Source organism: Myotis myotis, unplaced genomic scaffold (genome assembly GCF_014108235.1).
Source record: "Myotis myotis isolate mMyoMyo1 unplaced genomic scaffold, mMyoMyo1.p scaffold_m19_p_11, whole genome shotgun sequence".
In the NCBI taxonomy this organism is placed as follows: domain Eukaryota; kingdom Metazoa; phylum Chordata; class Mammalia; order Chiroptera; family Vespertilionidae; genus Myotis; species Myotis myotis.
This window is the reverse complement of record NW_023416315.1, coordinates 47,608,060-47,625,951: the sequence shown is the minus strand read 5'-3', so window position 1 is coordinate 47,625,951 and position 17,892 is coordinate 47,608,060. Positions and strand designations below refer to the sequence as shown.

General features: G+C 37.7%; 1 protein-coding gene across 16 annotated transcripts in view; it reads right to left on the bottom strand.

Annotated features, from left to right (window-relative positions):
* Window positions 1–17,892, bottom strand: part of EZH2 (enhancer of zeste 2 polycomb repressive complex 2 subunit) — a 60,071-nt gene that overhangs the window by 17,706 nt on the left and 24,473 nt on the right. For 12 of the 16 annotated variants that reach the window (XM_036328413.1, XM_036328414.1, XM_036328423.1 and 9 more), the window contains exons 4-6: window positions 7,903–8,019; window positions 991–1,111; window positions 45–185 (exon numbers count right to left, since the gene is read on the bottom strand). In XM_036328413.1, the coding sequence (XP_036184306.1) occupies window positions 45–185; window positions 991–1,111; window positions 7,903–8,019 (379 nt within the window). Of the gene's footprint in view, window positions 1–44; window positions 186–990; window positions 1,112–7,902; window positions 8,020–10,978; window positions 11,158–17,892 lie in introns of all 16 variants that reach the window. The other 4 variants (XM_036328417.1, XM_036328424.1, XM_036328425.1 and 1 more) reach the window with 2 other exon arrangements.

Below are 17,892 nucleotides of genomic sequence, written 5' to 3'. Positions count from 1 at the left end.
TTGAAAGATGCTGTAATGGCTACACACAATCCTAACAGACATACCATCTCTGTTCTCTTCCAGATCTTTCTGTTTTTCTTCTCCTTCATCAGGATCATCTCCATCATCGTCATCATCATCATCATTGTACTGGCCAAGAGCATTCACCAACTCCACAAAAATTTCATCATTTATAAACCCACATTCTGAAATTCACCAAGTCAAATATCAAAAATATACAGAGAAGAGTGGTAATGACAAAAGTTTACATATGCCTTTTCTGATTTGGAATAGTCAGAGCCCGCCAATCAGCATTATAACATTATTAAATGAGGGGGGAGATCGTTTTCAGGACTCACCTAAGGCAAAGTTAGGAACAGAGTTTACCTTCAACACCTGTAATTTTCTCTTTAATCATCCATCCCCCAAAAGTTTCTAGAGTAACTAATTCTCTAGAAACTAATTGTGGCCTTGGCCTCCTCCAAAGCAATGTACCGAGAGACCTTGCATTCCACTAATAATGAGAACAACTGACGATGTTACACCTATCACCATCCTGCCAGACAAATTAGCAGTTTGCTGGACACAAAACACCAAAGCCATGATTCTAATGATAGAATTTCAGATACTGCAGCAGCCTGGTGGGAAGGTATTTTAGAGTGTAGAGCTTTTTGGAGCCCATGTCACATAAGCAGAGCCCTAGTTCTAATTAATTTTACTGGTAAAGAATCTTAAAATATATATATATTCAAATAATTCTATTTAATTTACATGTTATTAACATAATTTGTTATAATCAACTATGCATAATTTTCATATGGCAAACACGGTCCTTCAATTTAAAATTAAGGAAATTAAGGAAAACTCTAAAAATTTTAGGCTTGTGAGCCAGGCCAATCCAGCATAAAACTTAATATTTAAAAATCTTTTTTATATCTATGCTGAAAAAAATAAATCAAAGAATCTTAGTTCTTTAGCCCCCTTTTCCAAGAGAATAAACCCATGGCTCACCTCTATCCCCGTGTACTTTTCCATCATAATTTTTTATTAATTCTTCAATGAAAGTCCCATCCTGGTCTAAAACTTCATCCCCCATATAAGGAATGTTATGTAAAACAGTTTCATCTTCTACCTAAAAAGTTTAAAAAATAATAAATTTAAAAGCAGCTTTATCCTAAGTACCAAAATTTTTAAAATAATGTAATAACTAAAATACAGCAATTTTTTTCATAAGCAGATGTCTTTACCCAGTTCTCCAGACCTAAAATAATAGATAGCAAACTCTAAAAACTATAAATAAAAGATCCCTCTTACAAATAAGCGTAACAGAGAAACAAATTTAAGGAAAAATACTGTATTTACCTACTCTAACATGTCATCAAACATTAAAATTTCCCATTATTTTATGTATATATTCCTATATCTGATGATAAAGTGGAATTGATGAAATACGGTTTATCAAAATGAACTATAAATAACCATACCTTAAAAAAAACTAACATAAGGGTTTCTAAATTTCATTTGGTCTCGTTATTGGGAGACATTCAATGTAAAATTCTAGGGATGTATAATAGAGTATTGGTATATATCCATTAAAGTTATGCCAAAAGGATTTACTCATTTACATAAAATACGAACATTCTACAATAAAAAATATTTCAATGCTGAGATGAACAGGATGCATATCAAAATTGATAATGCTAATGAAGATGACAAGATGGGTTTATACCAAGGTTTGAAAGACAACAGAGAAGAAGAGGGTGCTAGCTTAGCAATCAAAGGAAAGTTAAGAGATAATGTAATACTTAAGAATACAAAGCACAGAAAGCTGACAATCGGGAGAAAGAGAATTTTCAATGAAGAATAAAAAAGACAGTAATTACAGATAAAGACTAGAGGGTTCTGAAGTCCATATTTAAGGACACTAAAGTGAGGACAGGTCTAAGTCTTAGGCCTTTGAACAGGATGCTGATAACAAAATTTTAGAAAGATAATTCTGATAAACTGAAAGGACAGGCTGACAGGAGGTCATGGCAGCTATATAAAGTGTAAGGTGCCTTAGGCTGGGATCATGATCAATACGCCATGAGACACAGTAATGGTCAGGAAATACAAAGAAAGGGAAAATTTTCCAATAAACCCTTGATAACAAACTTAGGACAACTGCAGACTTCATTCCTTAGAGAAAAGGGAAATTGGTAGAAACTATGCATATGGGAGGTAAAATGAAAATTTAAATTTTAATGTACTGATCTATTCAGATCAAGTTTGTGTACAACTACAGAGTCCAGTTTTCATTGCATCTCACTTGCACTAATCCCATTTAAACTAGGTGGATTCATTTTTTTGGATGCAAGCAAAAATTAAGTGACAATGGCTCTTTTGTCTTCTCAATTATATCTACACAGTCTTGTTCCCAAAACATACCCTAGCATAATAAAGATAGCCTGCCTAATCTACTTTGGTCAGTATTCAGCAAAACGCATGTATGATCCATAAATAGTATATATTGGCAACTTTTAAACAGTGTTCTTTCAGAATTTCAGTGTATGAAAATATGAAACTTCCCTCTTGTGATATGATTCTCAAAGTAAATGTTTTTTTGTTTGTTTGTTTTTAATATATTTTATTGATTTTTTACAGAGAAGAAGGGAGAGAGATAGAGAGTCAGAAACATCGATGAGAGAGAAACATCGATCAGCCGCCTCCGGCACATCTCCCACTAGGGATGTGCCCGCAACCCAGGTACATGCCCTTGACCAGAATCGAACCTGGGACCCTCCAGTCCGCAGACCGACGCTCAATCCACTGAGCCAAACCGGTTTCAGCAAAGTAAATGTTTTTGAATCAAGCCTTAATCACACAAATTTATGCAATTGTATAAGAGTATATGAAGTTTGCCTTTAACCCTCCACTATGAAATCTTTAAGTTATTAAAAACATTGGAAATATAAGCAATTCTCTAAACTAGGCTCACCAACGACTTCCATCAAATTTTATTGCCCTTACTATTTTATATATCAAATAATAAAACTATATTACTTTATATATCAAGTTAATAAAATTATGTATTTTTATTGAATGACACAAGTCAAGAATGCACACTCAAAATTTCTCTTTTGTGCCATCTCCCTTCATCCTGCTTCTATCCAGAAATACAGTGGAATCTGTTATTGAATTTAATTCATACTGGAAGGCTGTTCAAGAAGCGATTTGTTCAAGAACTAAATCTTTTTTTTCCCCATTAGAAATCCTGTAAATTGAATTAATTCGTTCCAGACCCCCAAATGATTCCGTTTTAACATTTCTTATATACAGAACATATCTAATGTACTGTTTACTCTACAAGTAAACACTTCTTTTCTTAAATTTATCAACCCACTCCCTAAACAAATCACTTTCAGCACTAGTTCCAGAGGTATCTTTCAGGAAGTCAGCAAGCAGCACCTTCGCTTATTCACATATTACTGCCTCCGAAATGCTGTCACTGAAATGCTATCTCCAGCTAACTGGTTTTTGTTTATCCAAATCAACTACAGCTTTTCTGCGTCTTCAATTGCCTATGATCATTGTTTCTTTCATACCCTTAGCAACTTTAGCACTCTTGATGGCCTCGTCATGTGTTTAATATGTTTCTATTGATTTTAGAGAGGAAGGGACAGAAACATCAATGATGAGAAAGAATCATTGATTGGCTGCCTGGCTGCCTCCTACACACCCATTCTGGGGATCAAGCCTGCAAACCAGGCATATGCCCTGACCGGGAATTGAACTGCCACCTCCTGGCTCATAGGTCAATGCTCAACCTCTGAGCTACGCCAGCCAAGCTATGTCTTATTTTTTTTTTTAATATGGTTTTATTGATTGGAACCAAGATGGCAGCATAGGTAAACACCTGTACTCGCTGCCTCCCACAACCACATCAAAATTATAACTAAAATACAGAACCATCATTCAGAACCACCTGAAATCTGGTTGAATGGAAGTCCTACAACTAGAGAAGTAAAGAAGAAAGCACATTAAAACTGGTAGGAGGGGCGGAAGCGCAGAACAGGTCCAACACCCACATGTGCCATTTTTTTAATCGGGAGGGATACCTCGGCTGCAGAGGCCCACTGTGAGGAGCAAGGGGTCCCAGCCCCATAGCAGACCCCCAGCCCAGAGTTCCAGAGCTGGGAAGAGAAGTCCCCCATAACTTCAGGTGACAAAAACCAGCTGGGGATTGTAGACTGTCTGGCATCAAGGAGAAACTCAGGGGGTGGGGGGCTTTCTCCCAAACAAGGGTGCTCACAGGGATCATTGTTCCTGTGCTGGGACCTCCCCAATCACAGAGCTGACTGACAGCCATATATGAGTTTCCATCAGCATGGCCCACACTGTTCACTCTGCCCTGGAGATTCCCTGAGACCCCACCCATCCAATTTGCAGCCCTACTATTTGCAGTGGCTCTTCCATATGAATGGCCTGAACTGGCTCAGGCTTCAGACTTTGCTAAAATCTCTTAAACAAGCAATAGCTGGAGCCAGTGTGCCCCAAATGTATCAATAAAAGGTCCAAGACCCGGCACTAGCACCAGCCTGCCTTGCTTCACCAGCTGGCCTCGCCTGGGCACTTCCAAGCCCAATACAAGTAGCAGCCATCTACAGATCTCTCTGTAGCTCCTGCCGGGTGGCCCCAGAGTCAGTGCACCTGGTGGATAACTTGAGACCACACCAGATTACAACTCTACATATCCACAAACAACACACTCAAGGGCCAGATTCAGCAAGCACCAAAGCCCCACTGAAACAAGTCCTGCTCCATAGGGGTGTTTCCTGCACTGCTGTTCTTCCACTATAGACACAGGTCCTCACAGCCAATTGGCCTGGAGGTCAATTCCTCCCAGTGATACCAACAGCAGTCAAGGCTCAACTACAACAAGACTGTGCACATAGCCCACACAGGGGGTGCACACCTAGAGGGCCCAGCTCAGGTAATTGGGGAGACTAAGCCACGGGGCCCTACAAGACACCTACTACAAAAGGCCACTCTACCAATTCCAGGAGATTTAAAAGCTCTACCTAATACATTGAAACAAACACAGGGAAACAGCCAATATGAGGAGACAAAGAAACATGTCACAAATGAAAGGAATGGAAGCAGGCAAACTACTGGATATGGAGTTCAAAACAATGGCTATAAGGTTACTTAAGGATCTTAAGGAGAGCATCAAGGGAATTAATGAGAGCATTAAGGGACTTAGTAAGACTTTCAAGGATCTTAGGGAGAATTTCAAAGACATGAAAAAGGACCAGTCGGAAATTAAGCATACACTAACTGAAATAAAGAATAATTTACAGCCCTAGCTGGTTTGGTTCAGTGGATAGAGCGTTGGCCTGCGGACTGAAGGGTCCTGGGTTCAATTCTGGTCAAGGGCACATGCCCGGGTTTCGGGCTCGATCCCCTGTAGGGAGAGTGCAGGAAACAGCCGATCAATGGTTCTCTCTCATCATTAATGTTTCTCTCTCTCTCCCTCTCCCTTCCTCTCTGAAATCAATAAAAATATATTTTTTAAAAGAATAATTTACAGGGATTCAACGTTAGATGATTCTGAAAAACAAATCAATGATTTGGAATATGAGGAGGCAAAAAAGACCAATCAGAGAAGCAAAAAGCACCCTGGCCGGTTTGGCACAGTGGAAAGATAGAGTGTCGGCCTGTGGACTGAAGGGTCCCAGGTTTGATTCCGGCCAAAGGTACATGCCTGGGTTGTGGGCCTGGCCTCCGATCAATGATTCTCTCTCATCATTGATGTTTCTATCTCTCTCTCCTCCCTTCCTCTCTGAAATCAATAAAAATATATTTAAAAAAAAAAAAAAAAGGCAAAAAGAATCCAAAAATATGAAGATAGTAGTGTAAGGAACCTCTGGGACAACTTCAAGCATACTAACATTTGCATTATGGGAGGGATGTCAGAAGGAGAAGAGAAAAAGCAAGATATTGAAAACCTATTTGAAGAAATAATGACAGAAAACTTCCCCTACCTGGTGAAAGAAATAGACTTACAAGTCCAGGAAACACAGAGAGTACTAAACAAGAGGAACCCAAAAAGGACCACACCAAGATACATCATAGTTAAAATGCCAAGGGTTAAAGACAAAGAGAGAATCTTAAAAGCAGCAAGAGAAAAGCAGTTACCTACAAGGGAAAGCCCATATGACTGTCAGCTGATTTCTCAACAGAAACTTTGCAGGCCAGAAGGGAGTGGTAAGAAATACTCAAAGTGATGAATAGCAAGGACTTACAACCAAGATTACTCTACCCAGCAAAGCTATCATTTAGAATTGAAGGTCAGATAAAGAGCTTCACAGAGCCGAAACCGGTTTGGCTCAGTGGATAGAGCGTCGGCCTGCGGACTGAGAGGTCCCGGGTTCGATTCCGGTCAAGGGCATGTGCCTGGGTTGCGGGCATATCCCCAGTGGGAGATGTGCAGGAGGCGGCTAATCGATGTTTCTCTCTCATCGATGTTTCTGGCTCTCTGTCTCTCTCCCTTCCTCTCTGTAAAAAATCAATAAAATATATATTAAAAAAAAAAAAGAGCTTCACAGATAAGAAAAAGCTAAAGGAGTTCATCAGCACCATGAAATGTTGAAGGGTATTCTTCAAGAAAAGGAAGAACAACAACAAAAATATGAACAATAAAATGGCAATAAATACATGTCTATCAATAATTGAATCTAAAAATCAAAATAAACATATAAGAAATCTGATAAACAGAATACACTGATGAATAAAATAGAATGATGCATGGAAACATGGAACAGGCTGACGAATTTGGGGGGATGGGAGGGACGAGAGGGGGCTGGTGGGAAGAGATTAACCAAGGATCTCATATGCAATACCTGTGGACACAGACCATAGGGGTGGGGTGGGAACTGGGTGGAGGGGACTTTGGAGGGGAGGGGAAGAGGAACATCTATAATAATCTCAACAATAAAGATTAAAAAATAAACATTCTAAACACATGTGTGTGTGTGTGTGTGTGTGTGTGTTTATTAATTTTGAGAGAGAGAAAGATAGAAGCATCAATGAGAGACAAACATCAACCATTTGCCTCCTGCACACTCCCTACCTGGGATTAAGCCCACACCCATGCATGTGCCCTGATCAGGAATTGAACCAGTGACCTCCTGGTAATGGGTTGACACTCAACCACGAAGCGCCACGGGCCAGGCTCCTTATGTTTTAAAATTGTGTTAATAGTACATTTCACCAGCAACAAAAGAAATAACACACATAAACAAAAAATATTCACAGCACAATTTCCTGAGATGTTAACAATGCGAGGCTTTGTGGCCTGAGAGATGCTTTTTGTCATGCTGATGTATCAGCATGAAAAGCTTGTCAGGTAGAGAACCAACAAAACCAAGACATTTTTCGGTGAACAACTTGGTCGAGAACTGAATTGTTTGAGATGGGAGACATTCGGGAACTGAAGTTTGACTGTGCTAGCATTTCAATACAAATGCTACTGGGCCAATGTTATCTGTGGAAACGTGATTGTGTTTTTATAAGCTGTGAGAATATTCCATAGTGTACATTATCATTTAATAACATGCTGCCTAAAATTGTTTTAAATAAGTTCTCAATTAACAAAACCTCATAGTCAGACTAACCTCTTCAAGCTAAGAACTATAGACTTCATCTTTGAATCCCAGGTATTGTTTTTGCTTAACACTTTTCCTCTGAAGAATATTTTAACTAGAAAGGAGCAGGAAAAGAGCAACATTGCAAAGTATCAGTTAAAAAACATCACTCTGAGTGCTGCCATTTTCACAGCATTTTTACTCATATTATCTTGACTCACCTTGATGAGAAAATCATCTATGCTATTTATTTAAAATAGTGATTATAAATTAGCAGAAGATACATTTATTTACATACCATGAAATTCTGCTGTAGAGGAGACCAAGAGTACATTATGGGTACTGAGGCAACTGCATTCAGAGTCTTTAATGGGATGACTTGTGTTGGAAAATCCAAGTCACTGGTCACCGAACACTAGAACAGAAAAAATAAAATGACTCATGAGAATAAGACAATCTGCAGCTGTAGCAATCACATTATAAAGGGATGCTACCATTTTACATAATTTTAAAAGGAAATTTTAAAATTTTTAAGTTATTGTCTTTACTTAAGACAGTAAAGTTCATAAAAACCAAGAAGGATTATCTCCTTCTCTTTTACTTAGGGTGGAGGGGGAAAAAGCTTCGCCTTTTACAAATTTTTAAAGCCCTCCACCCCTTCCCATACTTACCGATCAAAAATTGTATTTATATTAGCTTTCTACTAACTGCTCAAAATTTCTTCCACACCTCAACCACATGGAATAATAATATAGATACCAAATATGCCACTGAAATCTTAATAAGAATATGGAAACTTGTTAACCGCTTATCTTTATCTTCCCTTTTTAAAAGCCCAGGTGTCATTTGAATTATCAGTTGATACACAAACATTAAAGGGTACTAGATCTGCATTTCAATCACAACTAAATGGATTCATATCAACTCTGCAAAGTATAGTCTCTAAACTATTAATAATAATAGCTATGTTATTAACTTTGTGCTAGGCGCTATATTACACACGTCTGATCATATTTAGTCCTCATTACAATATTGTAAGATGGGGATTGTCCTTAATCTTCATTTTACAGGTGAGAAAAGGAAGGTAAAGAAAGGATAAATAATAACTGGCTCAAAGTCACACAGATAGGGCCAGAATTTAAACCCAGAAAGTCTGACTCTGGAGCCCCTGCACATATTGCCATGATACCAAATATCTATAACAGTTAAGTGCCTATATTCCCAGAAATTGGTATTTCATCCAATCCATGATGACATCCATTTTAGTATCTTCTGTATCACTAAGAAAATAATGCCCCAGTTAAACTATAACATAATGCTTTCTTATCACAGCATTTCTAAAGTGCATGATTTCAGATGTTAAAATGTTAAAAAGTTTGCATCTTTAATTCTATGAAATGTGATAATAATCTGTGCCCAACCACAGCACTTTCCATCCTAAGAAATCTAACTCTTCTTAGAGTACCTTTCTTTACCCAATTATCAGGTCTCCAGAGCCTTCTCAAAAACACTCTGGACACACATTCATAATCGATAATCAATGGAAAATAGAGCATGCCTTAGTGGACAGAGTGTCAGCCTCGGACTGAAAGGCCCCAGGAAGAACTGTGACAGTGATTAATCCATGAATTTGCTTTCCAAAAGGGCAAAGATAAAGATAATAATACTAGAAAGCTCATAGCTCAAATAAATAAGGTGTGAACAGTTTACTAGTACTCCAAAACCCACAATTCTTTCCTGTTCCACTCTTTAGCCTCTGATACAATTCTTCATCCATCCATCCAGTAATCTAATAATAACAATAGTCAACATTTATTGAGCACGTACTATGTTGCAGGCACTGTGCTAAGTGCTTTATAGACATTATCTTAACCACTTTCATCTCGGCCTTTACCTTCACAACTTCACAAATGAGGACACTGAGGTTCAGAGACGTTAAATAACTGGCTTAGTCAGAAAGTCAGTAAATTACCAAACTAGGATGAAAGATTCCAGCACCCAAGAGCTTCATCACTGTTACAGCGTGCAGTGGGTGCTACACTGCCTCTCCTCCCCAGCACCCTCCTCTTATTCCTATCACTACCAAGTCTCCCTTCCTTCCTAAGTAGGACTGCCTAAGCCAGTAACTTTGGGGCAAGTATTATACACTGTCCAATGAATTTAAGTACAGAATAATCTTTATTGCTTGCAAAACAATTACAGTTTTTTATTTTTATTCTACACTTGGCAGAGGTAATTCTGAAGATTAGCACCCTGTAAAGCCTGGCGAATGGGGGGGGAGGGGGGAGGAGGTGTTAAGGGGGAGTGGTTGCCTCTCCAACTCTGACTTATTTGCCGGCTTTCACATCTAAATCCAAGGTCACACTTAAGGTTAGACAGCCGAATATTCTATTCAACTACTAAGTGGGAGTGACGTTCGTTGGCTCTGCTTGATCTATTTGCTCTGGCCATGTTGAAAATGCTCTGGGCCTACTAAACGAGGTCGGCTAAGTTTTCCCATGAACAGAAAGAACTGACAAAAGCACAGAAATAAGACAGCAAAGGGTAAGTACTCAGTACTACCTCCACCCACACCTGTCATACTCCCATGAGCCATCATCTCAATACAAATCGTAAGAGAGTCGCCGAGCTCTCTGAGGGCAGAGCAGGGGAGGCAGAGTGTGGCTTTACCCCTCTGTCTCACAACAATACTCAGCACAGTGTCTCAAAAAAGAGTAAGCACTCAAAAAATGTTTCTGGAATGCACTTGCTGATTCTTCCTAATGGAGATTTCAATTTCAAGTTTCTCTTTAAAGATAAGAGACTATCTGTTTAGAAAACTAAAGGTCTATACCACCTCATTATCTACGTAGTAGCTCCAGAAACCTATCCCATTCTTTAACTATCAACCTTAACTAATATCCATATTCCTTTCATTTATGAAATAATATTCAAATGCAAAAGCATTTGTTAGTAAAAAAAAACAAGTTTGGGAATTCTTATTTATTGACTTATAGGAAAATTACTCAAAAATCCCACTTACTTATCAGTAACTATTTTTCTTTGAAAATGTATCATCCTTGACAGCTATATACTTAAGCCTCCTATCACTCAGAGTTGTCAAAAGGATTTTGAACTCATGAATCGCCACAGCATTTTACCTGATCAAGAGTCATGTGTCCTAGACTCAGGAGCTCACTAGGAGACCACCTATGTCAACAAATTGAACTCTCTAATTCTAGTTCCAACTTGAGAATCACACAAGGAAGTTATCAAAAATGATTCATCATCAATGATAAAGAAGAAAATACATTAATTATCAAGGATGCTACATTTTCAGAGAAACACAGCTTACTGGTAAGTAACCAGGTTCCTCTGAGGATGGATAGACTTACATCAACCAGCTGGTACAATAGGCGACTGTGTGGCTGGACCACTGGGAGCTGGAGAGGGAAGTCAAGCCAAAAATAGGAGTTGTAGGAGTACACAACCAAACTGAGACTCTTGGCAGAAGGCTGGTTCCAAGTAAAAACTGTGTTATGGAAAATCGTAGAGGGAAGAGCAGGTGAATGGCCTGCAGGGAAGGGAAAGAAATTAACACACCCTACTATGTGCCAAGCACTGTGCTAGAGACTTTACCAAAGTTAACTTCTTTAAAACTCACCACTACCCTATGAGGTAGATAACTCCCCATCTTACAGTGAAACATCCTAAAGCACAATGGCCATAGCCATCCAGTCTCTGAACAATCTTTAACATCAGAAGGGTTAAGTTCGACTTCCGTGTAGTAGGGGAAGAAATACAGTCAGTTAGCCAAGTTAAAAATATTCTTGGATACTGGTTGGTCCATTTGATTCACACCAGATATACAATAAACTGTTGATATTGTCTAATATTTTTTAGCTTTTCCAAGTAAAACAATAAGGAATCACCTCACATCTAAGGTGCAGGAAAGAACAGGTCAGGAGGAAGCATCAGCTGCCATCCAACTCTAGAGAAAAGCTGAGCATGATTTCTGAAACTACCCATTTTCTTCACGATCAGAATGAAGATAACACACCCACATTTTAAATTCGCCAGCCCTTGTAATGAAATGCTAGTGTATGGAACTTAATTTCAGACTGCTTTACGTGAAAGAAGTGCTGAAGGAAAAGCTATCATGAGGTAAATATCAAGTTCGGATAAAGTTAAGAGAGGCTCGATAGTAAGTGATTCATAACCAGGTTAGGGGGGTGATTAGGAGAAGATGAATCATGGAGATGACTGGCTCCAGCAGGAGAGTGTCAGAAATAAAAATTCAAAGAAAAAATCCTGATCAACACGGATGCATTTAATACAAACAACTAATTAAAAGCTGTTGGAGCTAAGGAATTAAGGAGTGGTTCACTCCAGCGTGTAAATTATTTCTATTTTGTTATTAAATATTTATGTTGCAGAGCCATCTGGCTGGGGAGACAACCTCTACCCTGCAGCATTAAGACTCTTGCCCCGAGGTCACATAAGCATGATAGATGTCCTATAAGTGTCAGTTCTTACACTTCTGGGGGGTGAGAGGGGCAGCCATATGTAGCATTTAACATAGAACACATAACATTTGGAATACAAACTCAGGAAGTTTAGACACTTAAAGCTCTTTTCTGCATCCTAACTTCAGATACCTGATCCTCAATGAAAGAGATCATAAATATATACACCTAGTGAATATAGTAACTGTTAAACCCAAAGGAATCTGGGTCTGAAGGGGGCTATTGGGGTATATCACCTCCTCATAATCTGCAGTTTTGTTAAAATACTGGAGATCAGAAACAGAACAACAGTCACAGGACATAAGTTGATAAAACTACAAAAAAACTCAACAAAAAACATGAAGCAAGTAACAGAGCCATGTTTATCCATTTCATGCAAACTCAAGTACCTAACCCAATAACAGTCCTGTGAGTGGAAAATAAGACCATTTCCTTCATGGAAAAACAAACAAACAAGAAACCCACAAAAACTAAGAAACAGTACAAAGAGTATTATATAAGTCCTTGGTTTTCATAAGCTGTGGAAACACAATCCCTGTGAAGTCTTGCTTCCATGAGTGAGCATGGGGTTGAACACTATAGAGCAGTAGAGGCCCCAGTTAAAGAGAAGCAAGATTGTCAGCCAGCCGGAATCCTATGGGAAAAAGCACCAGTCCTTACTCAAGTGGTACACCTGCTCAGGTGACCACCAATCAGGATGCAATTTGTAAAACAGATTTATAACTGCTTTATAATCATTCACTGGTTATTCATTAGTGTTGAAACAACTATAAAGCTAAATAGAAAAAAATTTTAAGTCAAATCCCCACTCACTATGCCAAAGGAAATTCCTGATGGTTTAAATGATAATAAAATATAAAAATGAAAACAAAAGTAAAAATATAGACAGATAATTTATAATTTTGAAGTGGAAAAAGACTTTCTAAGCCTTTAAGAAAGAAATCAAAAGAAGAAATTCTAATTTAACTACATAAACATTTAAAACTTCTGCATAACCAAATTATACCACTAGAGATAACATCAAAACATGGGGAGGGGAGGGCCTACAAAACAGATGATTAAACACTATTACGTATTTATAATATACAAGAAGTCCTTAAAATCTTAACCAAAAAAATCCAACCTAATTTCAAAAGATCCAAGACCATAATAGGCCAATTCATAAAAGAACCATAAACAACAGACACTCAACCACACTAAAGAATCAAATTAAGGCAAAGAAACAAATTGTAATAACTTTTTAGCTATCACACTGACAAATATTTAAAAGATGATAACATATGATGTTGGGAACATAAACAGTTCCATAAATGGCTGGTAAGAATGTAAAGGTGAAACCTTTGGAGGGCAATTTGGTAATCTCTATTAAAATTTTAAATATGCATATTCTCTTGACCTCCTTATTCTATTTCTAGGAACTTTTCCTACAAAATTAATCAAAAGATCTAAAAATGCATATGAAAGATATTTACTGAAACACTACAAAAATAAAATATAAAAACTAAATGCCCATCAATTAAGAATAGGGCAATTAATTATGGTTTATCCACAGTATCCAACACTAGGCATCTTAAAGAGACTGAAGACTGGACAGGGGCTGTAAAGTGATGGCCCCAAATGACAGGCACATTTTATCTGGGAGTAACTTCTCAAAATAAAATATGTATTATCATTATTACTAACATGTTATCAGATACAGAAGAACTCTCAAAGAACCTAAGTCACAGGGATTGGACTACAGGGACTTTGCCTTATTTGACGTATTTCTGTGTTATCTGAATTTTTACAATTATCATTTTGCAATGACCTTTTAATTGGAAAGATGAAAAACAAGAATTTAATTGACCCAACAGATAGTCACATTAGCTGGTATAAAACTGCCACATCAGTTACCAAGGTAGTTCATGAAATCTGCCAAATCTCCCAAAATGGTACAAGTGATACTCTTTTATAAAATCTAGTAAGAGAAAACAATTCTAAGCAGTGAATTTACTACATTACCAAGCTAAATTGTGACAGATTTCTAGGTCTAATAAAAGTTTCTTATTTCTTCAGAGCAATAAGTATTTTTTAACACTACAGACTAAACAAGCATTTCTTTTGGTTTTGGCTTGCTCTGTTTGCCTTTAAAATACCTGACAAGCCCTAACCAGTTTGGGTCAGTGGATAGAGCATCAGCCTACGGACTGAAGGGTCCCTGGTTCGATTCCGGTCAAGGGCACATGCCTGGGTTGTGGGCTCGATCCCCAGTGAGGGGTGTGCAGGAGGCAGCTGATCAATGATTCTCTCATCATTGATGTTTCCATCTCTCTCTCCCTCTCCCTTCCTCTCTAAAATCAATAAAAATATAATTTTTTTTAAATACCTAACAAAATTTCGTTTTGGAAAAAGACAATCTTTGTAACAGTCAATTTACCAGTAATTTTTAATCACAAATTATATATACAGATTCTAGGAGAAAAACAACAAATTAAGTGCATTTATGCTTGTGTATTAGTTGCCCAAAATAAACTAGACACTTTTAAGAGTCCACTCTTTAAACTTAAGATATCTAATCTTAAATTTAAAATATAAACTCAAACATTATCAGTGACCTTCCTTTTTTGTTAAAACACCCTTTGGAAAGCATAAAATGCTTTTAATAGATTAGTTTCCTTTCAAAAGAAAAGGAACACCTCCTTTATGGTCATTTAAGAATGCTCCATCTATTTCAGCCACAAGAAAGCCAGAAAGTAAGGGAAGGCTGCATGATTCTAAAAGCTACATGGAAGGATCAGCAGAGTTAACAAGAAAATTCTCCAAGTAAATACCAACAAGTGGTTAAGAGAAGCAAACAGTAACAGAAAGCAACCTAGAAATCAGTTCCTTCAGAAACCAGGAAAGGACAGCTATGTTCAGACTGAAAGTCAAAGCAGACACTTGGGAGAGCCATCCGTTTATTTCTAAGACATAAGAAAAGTGACCTCGCTCCTTCCCATATCTGCTGAAAGGACTCAGGAGACTCTAGACCAGTGGTTCTCAACCTTGGCTGCACATTAGAATCACCTGGGAATCTTTTTAAAATCCTGATTTCTGGGCCTCATCCTCTGGAAATTCTGTTTCTTTGTTATGGGGTGGGGCCACAACATTAGTAACAAAGAAACAGAATTTCCGGAGGATGAGGCCCAGAAATCAGGATTTTAAAAAGATTCCCAGGTGATTTTAATGTGCAGCCAAGGTTGAGAATCACTGCTCTAGACCTATTGGTCCCATGATCCTGCAATTTACAAAGGAAAGAAAGCATGTTAGTGTGTTGAAAGTTAACACTGTATTTAAGTAAGACTATATTTAAGTATTATACATTGGATACACTAACATATTATTTTTTCTTTGTAAACAGCAACTAAATTTATTTACAATTAACCTAGGATAGTGCATTACCAAGTTAATAAATAATGCCATCGGCCCTAACCAGCACTAAAGTGTTTCAGGTTCGCCCTAACCGGTTTGGCTCAGTGGATAGAGCATAGGCCTGCGGACTAAAGGGTCCCAGGTTCGATTCCAGCCAAGGGCATGTAGCTTGGTTGTGGGCACATCCCCAGTAGGAGATATGCAGGAGGCAGCTGATCGATGTTTCTAACTCTCTATCCCTCTCCTTTCCTCTCTGTGAAAAATCAATAAAAACATATTTTAAAAAATAAATAAATAAAAAATAAAGCGTTTCAGGTTCGATACCCAGGCAAAGACACATACCTGGGTTGCAGGTTCGATCCCTGGCCCTGGTGGGGGCTATGCAGGAGACAACTGATCATTGTGTCTCTCACATTGATGTTTCTGTCTCTCTCCCCACCATCCCTCCCTTCCATCCTCTCTTAAAAAATAAAAGGAAAATATCCTTGCGTGAGGATTAACAACAACAACAAAAAAACAACACACATTTTTCTTCTTCTTCAACAAAATTAAGTCCAAATTGCAAACATGAAAGAACTTACACTTTCTATGCTATTTTGATAGAAGTCTCTCAAAAAATTTTTTTTACAAAAATAATAGGTGATGAACTAAAATAATTTCAGCCCAGCCAGTATTGCTCAGTGGTTGAGCATCAACCTATGAACCAGGAGATCACAGTTCCTTTCCTGGTCAGGGCACATGCCTAGTTTTCAGACTAGATTCCCAGTGGGGAGCATGCAGGAGGCAGCCAATCAATGATTCTTTCTCATTATTGATGTTTCTATCTCTCTCTCCCCTCCCTTCTTCTCTGAAATCAATAAAAACATATTTTGTAAATCATTTCAGATATCACTAGGAAGAGCAAACCTGTATGTATTGAAAAGTAAAGACATTTTATTCTTCACGAATATGAGGACTAGGAGGCCTTTCTGATGCTTCTTGTATATCAAGCATTTTGAAGAAGCCCTATGTTTCAGCATCCATAAAAAATTCTCACTCTTTTCATTAGTAAACAAGACACAGAATTCTCCTAGAATATATAAAAATGCATATTGGCAGAATTTTTAAAATTACAAAACCAATCAAACCACTAGCCCAGAAGATAGACATCATTTGAGCAAGCATCTTTCAGTCATAATCTGTATAGGTAATTAAAGCTTGATATAAAGAATCAATGAAGGAGAAAGTGTCTTGTGGTTTTTTTTTAAGCAAAAAATGGACAAAAAGAAATGCCCTAGTAAGAACAACTACAAGAGTAATTCTTAAGCCAGCTTCTTCATGAAAACTGGAAAAACAGACTCACTGAAGAATATAACTACCATAATACAGACTTCAGGAGACAAAGGAGGAAAGTCACCTGGAAACGACATTCAATGAACAGCCACAGCCACACATTATGGCACTAAAGCATACATCCCTTGGCTTGTAGATAATGACATTTTTAAGGCCCTTAAAAAGATCATCCAAAGAACAAAGGAAATAAGTATAAAATACTTATTATAGTCTGTCTTCAAGGAGTCAAAATATTTTTTAAAAGAAATACAAAAATAGACACATACCCTATATTAAATTCTACAGGTAACACAACTTAAGGTTCTATAACCTCAACACCAAAAAACAGGTACCAAAAAGTATCTTAAAAGCACATCAAGAAAACAATATACTACGGATGGGTCTCTAGATTCAACTGCAGAGTTCCCTGATCTGAAGTAAGCATCTACAGCAGTCACTTCATTAGATCAGAAAGTAAACTTGCCAGACATTCTTTACTACAATAGCCTCGATAAAATCAGTCACTTTACTAGTAAAACTGAGAGTAACTACCAGTACAAAGAGAAGAAAGTAGAAGACACATAAAAAACTGACAATTGCCATTGGATCATCATCATGCTACAAAGACTTTAAACTGAAGACAGGATTACCAAGGATCAGCTTTATAAAGATGAGCAGTTCATTAAATCAATGTTACAGCACTTTCAAACGGTAAAAGCCACAGACCTAGGTGTTTGGATCAACCCTGCAGTCCAAAACCCCGCCAAGCCTACTACTAAGAAAGTCTGCAAAACAGGCTAAATCTTTTTTAACTTGTTCTAACCTACTTCAGACTCCAACTTTCATAGCATATAAAAGAAATCATTATGTAGCTGGAAAGGCTCAAACTTAAAAAAAAAGATAATGGTTATATTCTCATCTGAAAAGTAAGGTGACTAAATTCTTTCCAGCCCTTAAGATTTTATTTATTGTGATAACACCAAAAAGCTTATCACAAACTATATAAACCTTCAGTTTCCAAAAGTCAGGGATGATGGTTTGAAAGTGGGTAAGGATGGGGGGAGTAAAAGATACACCATTTG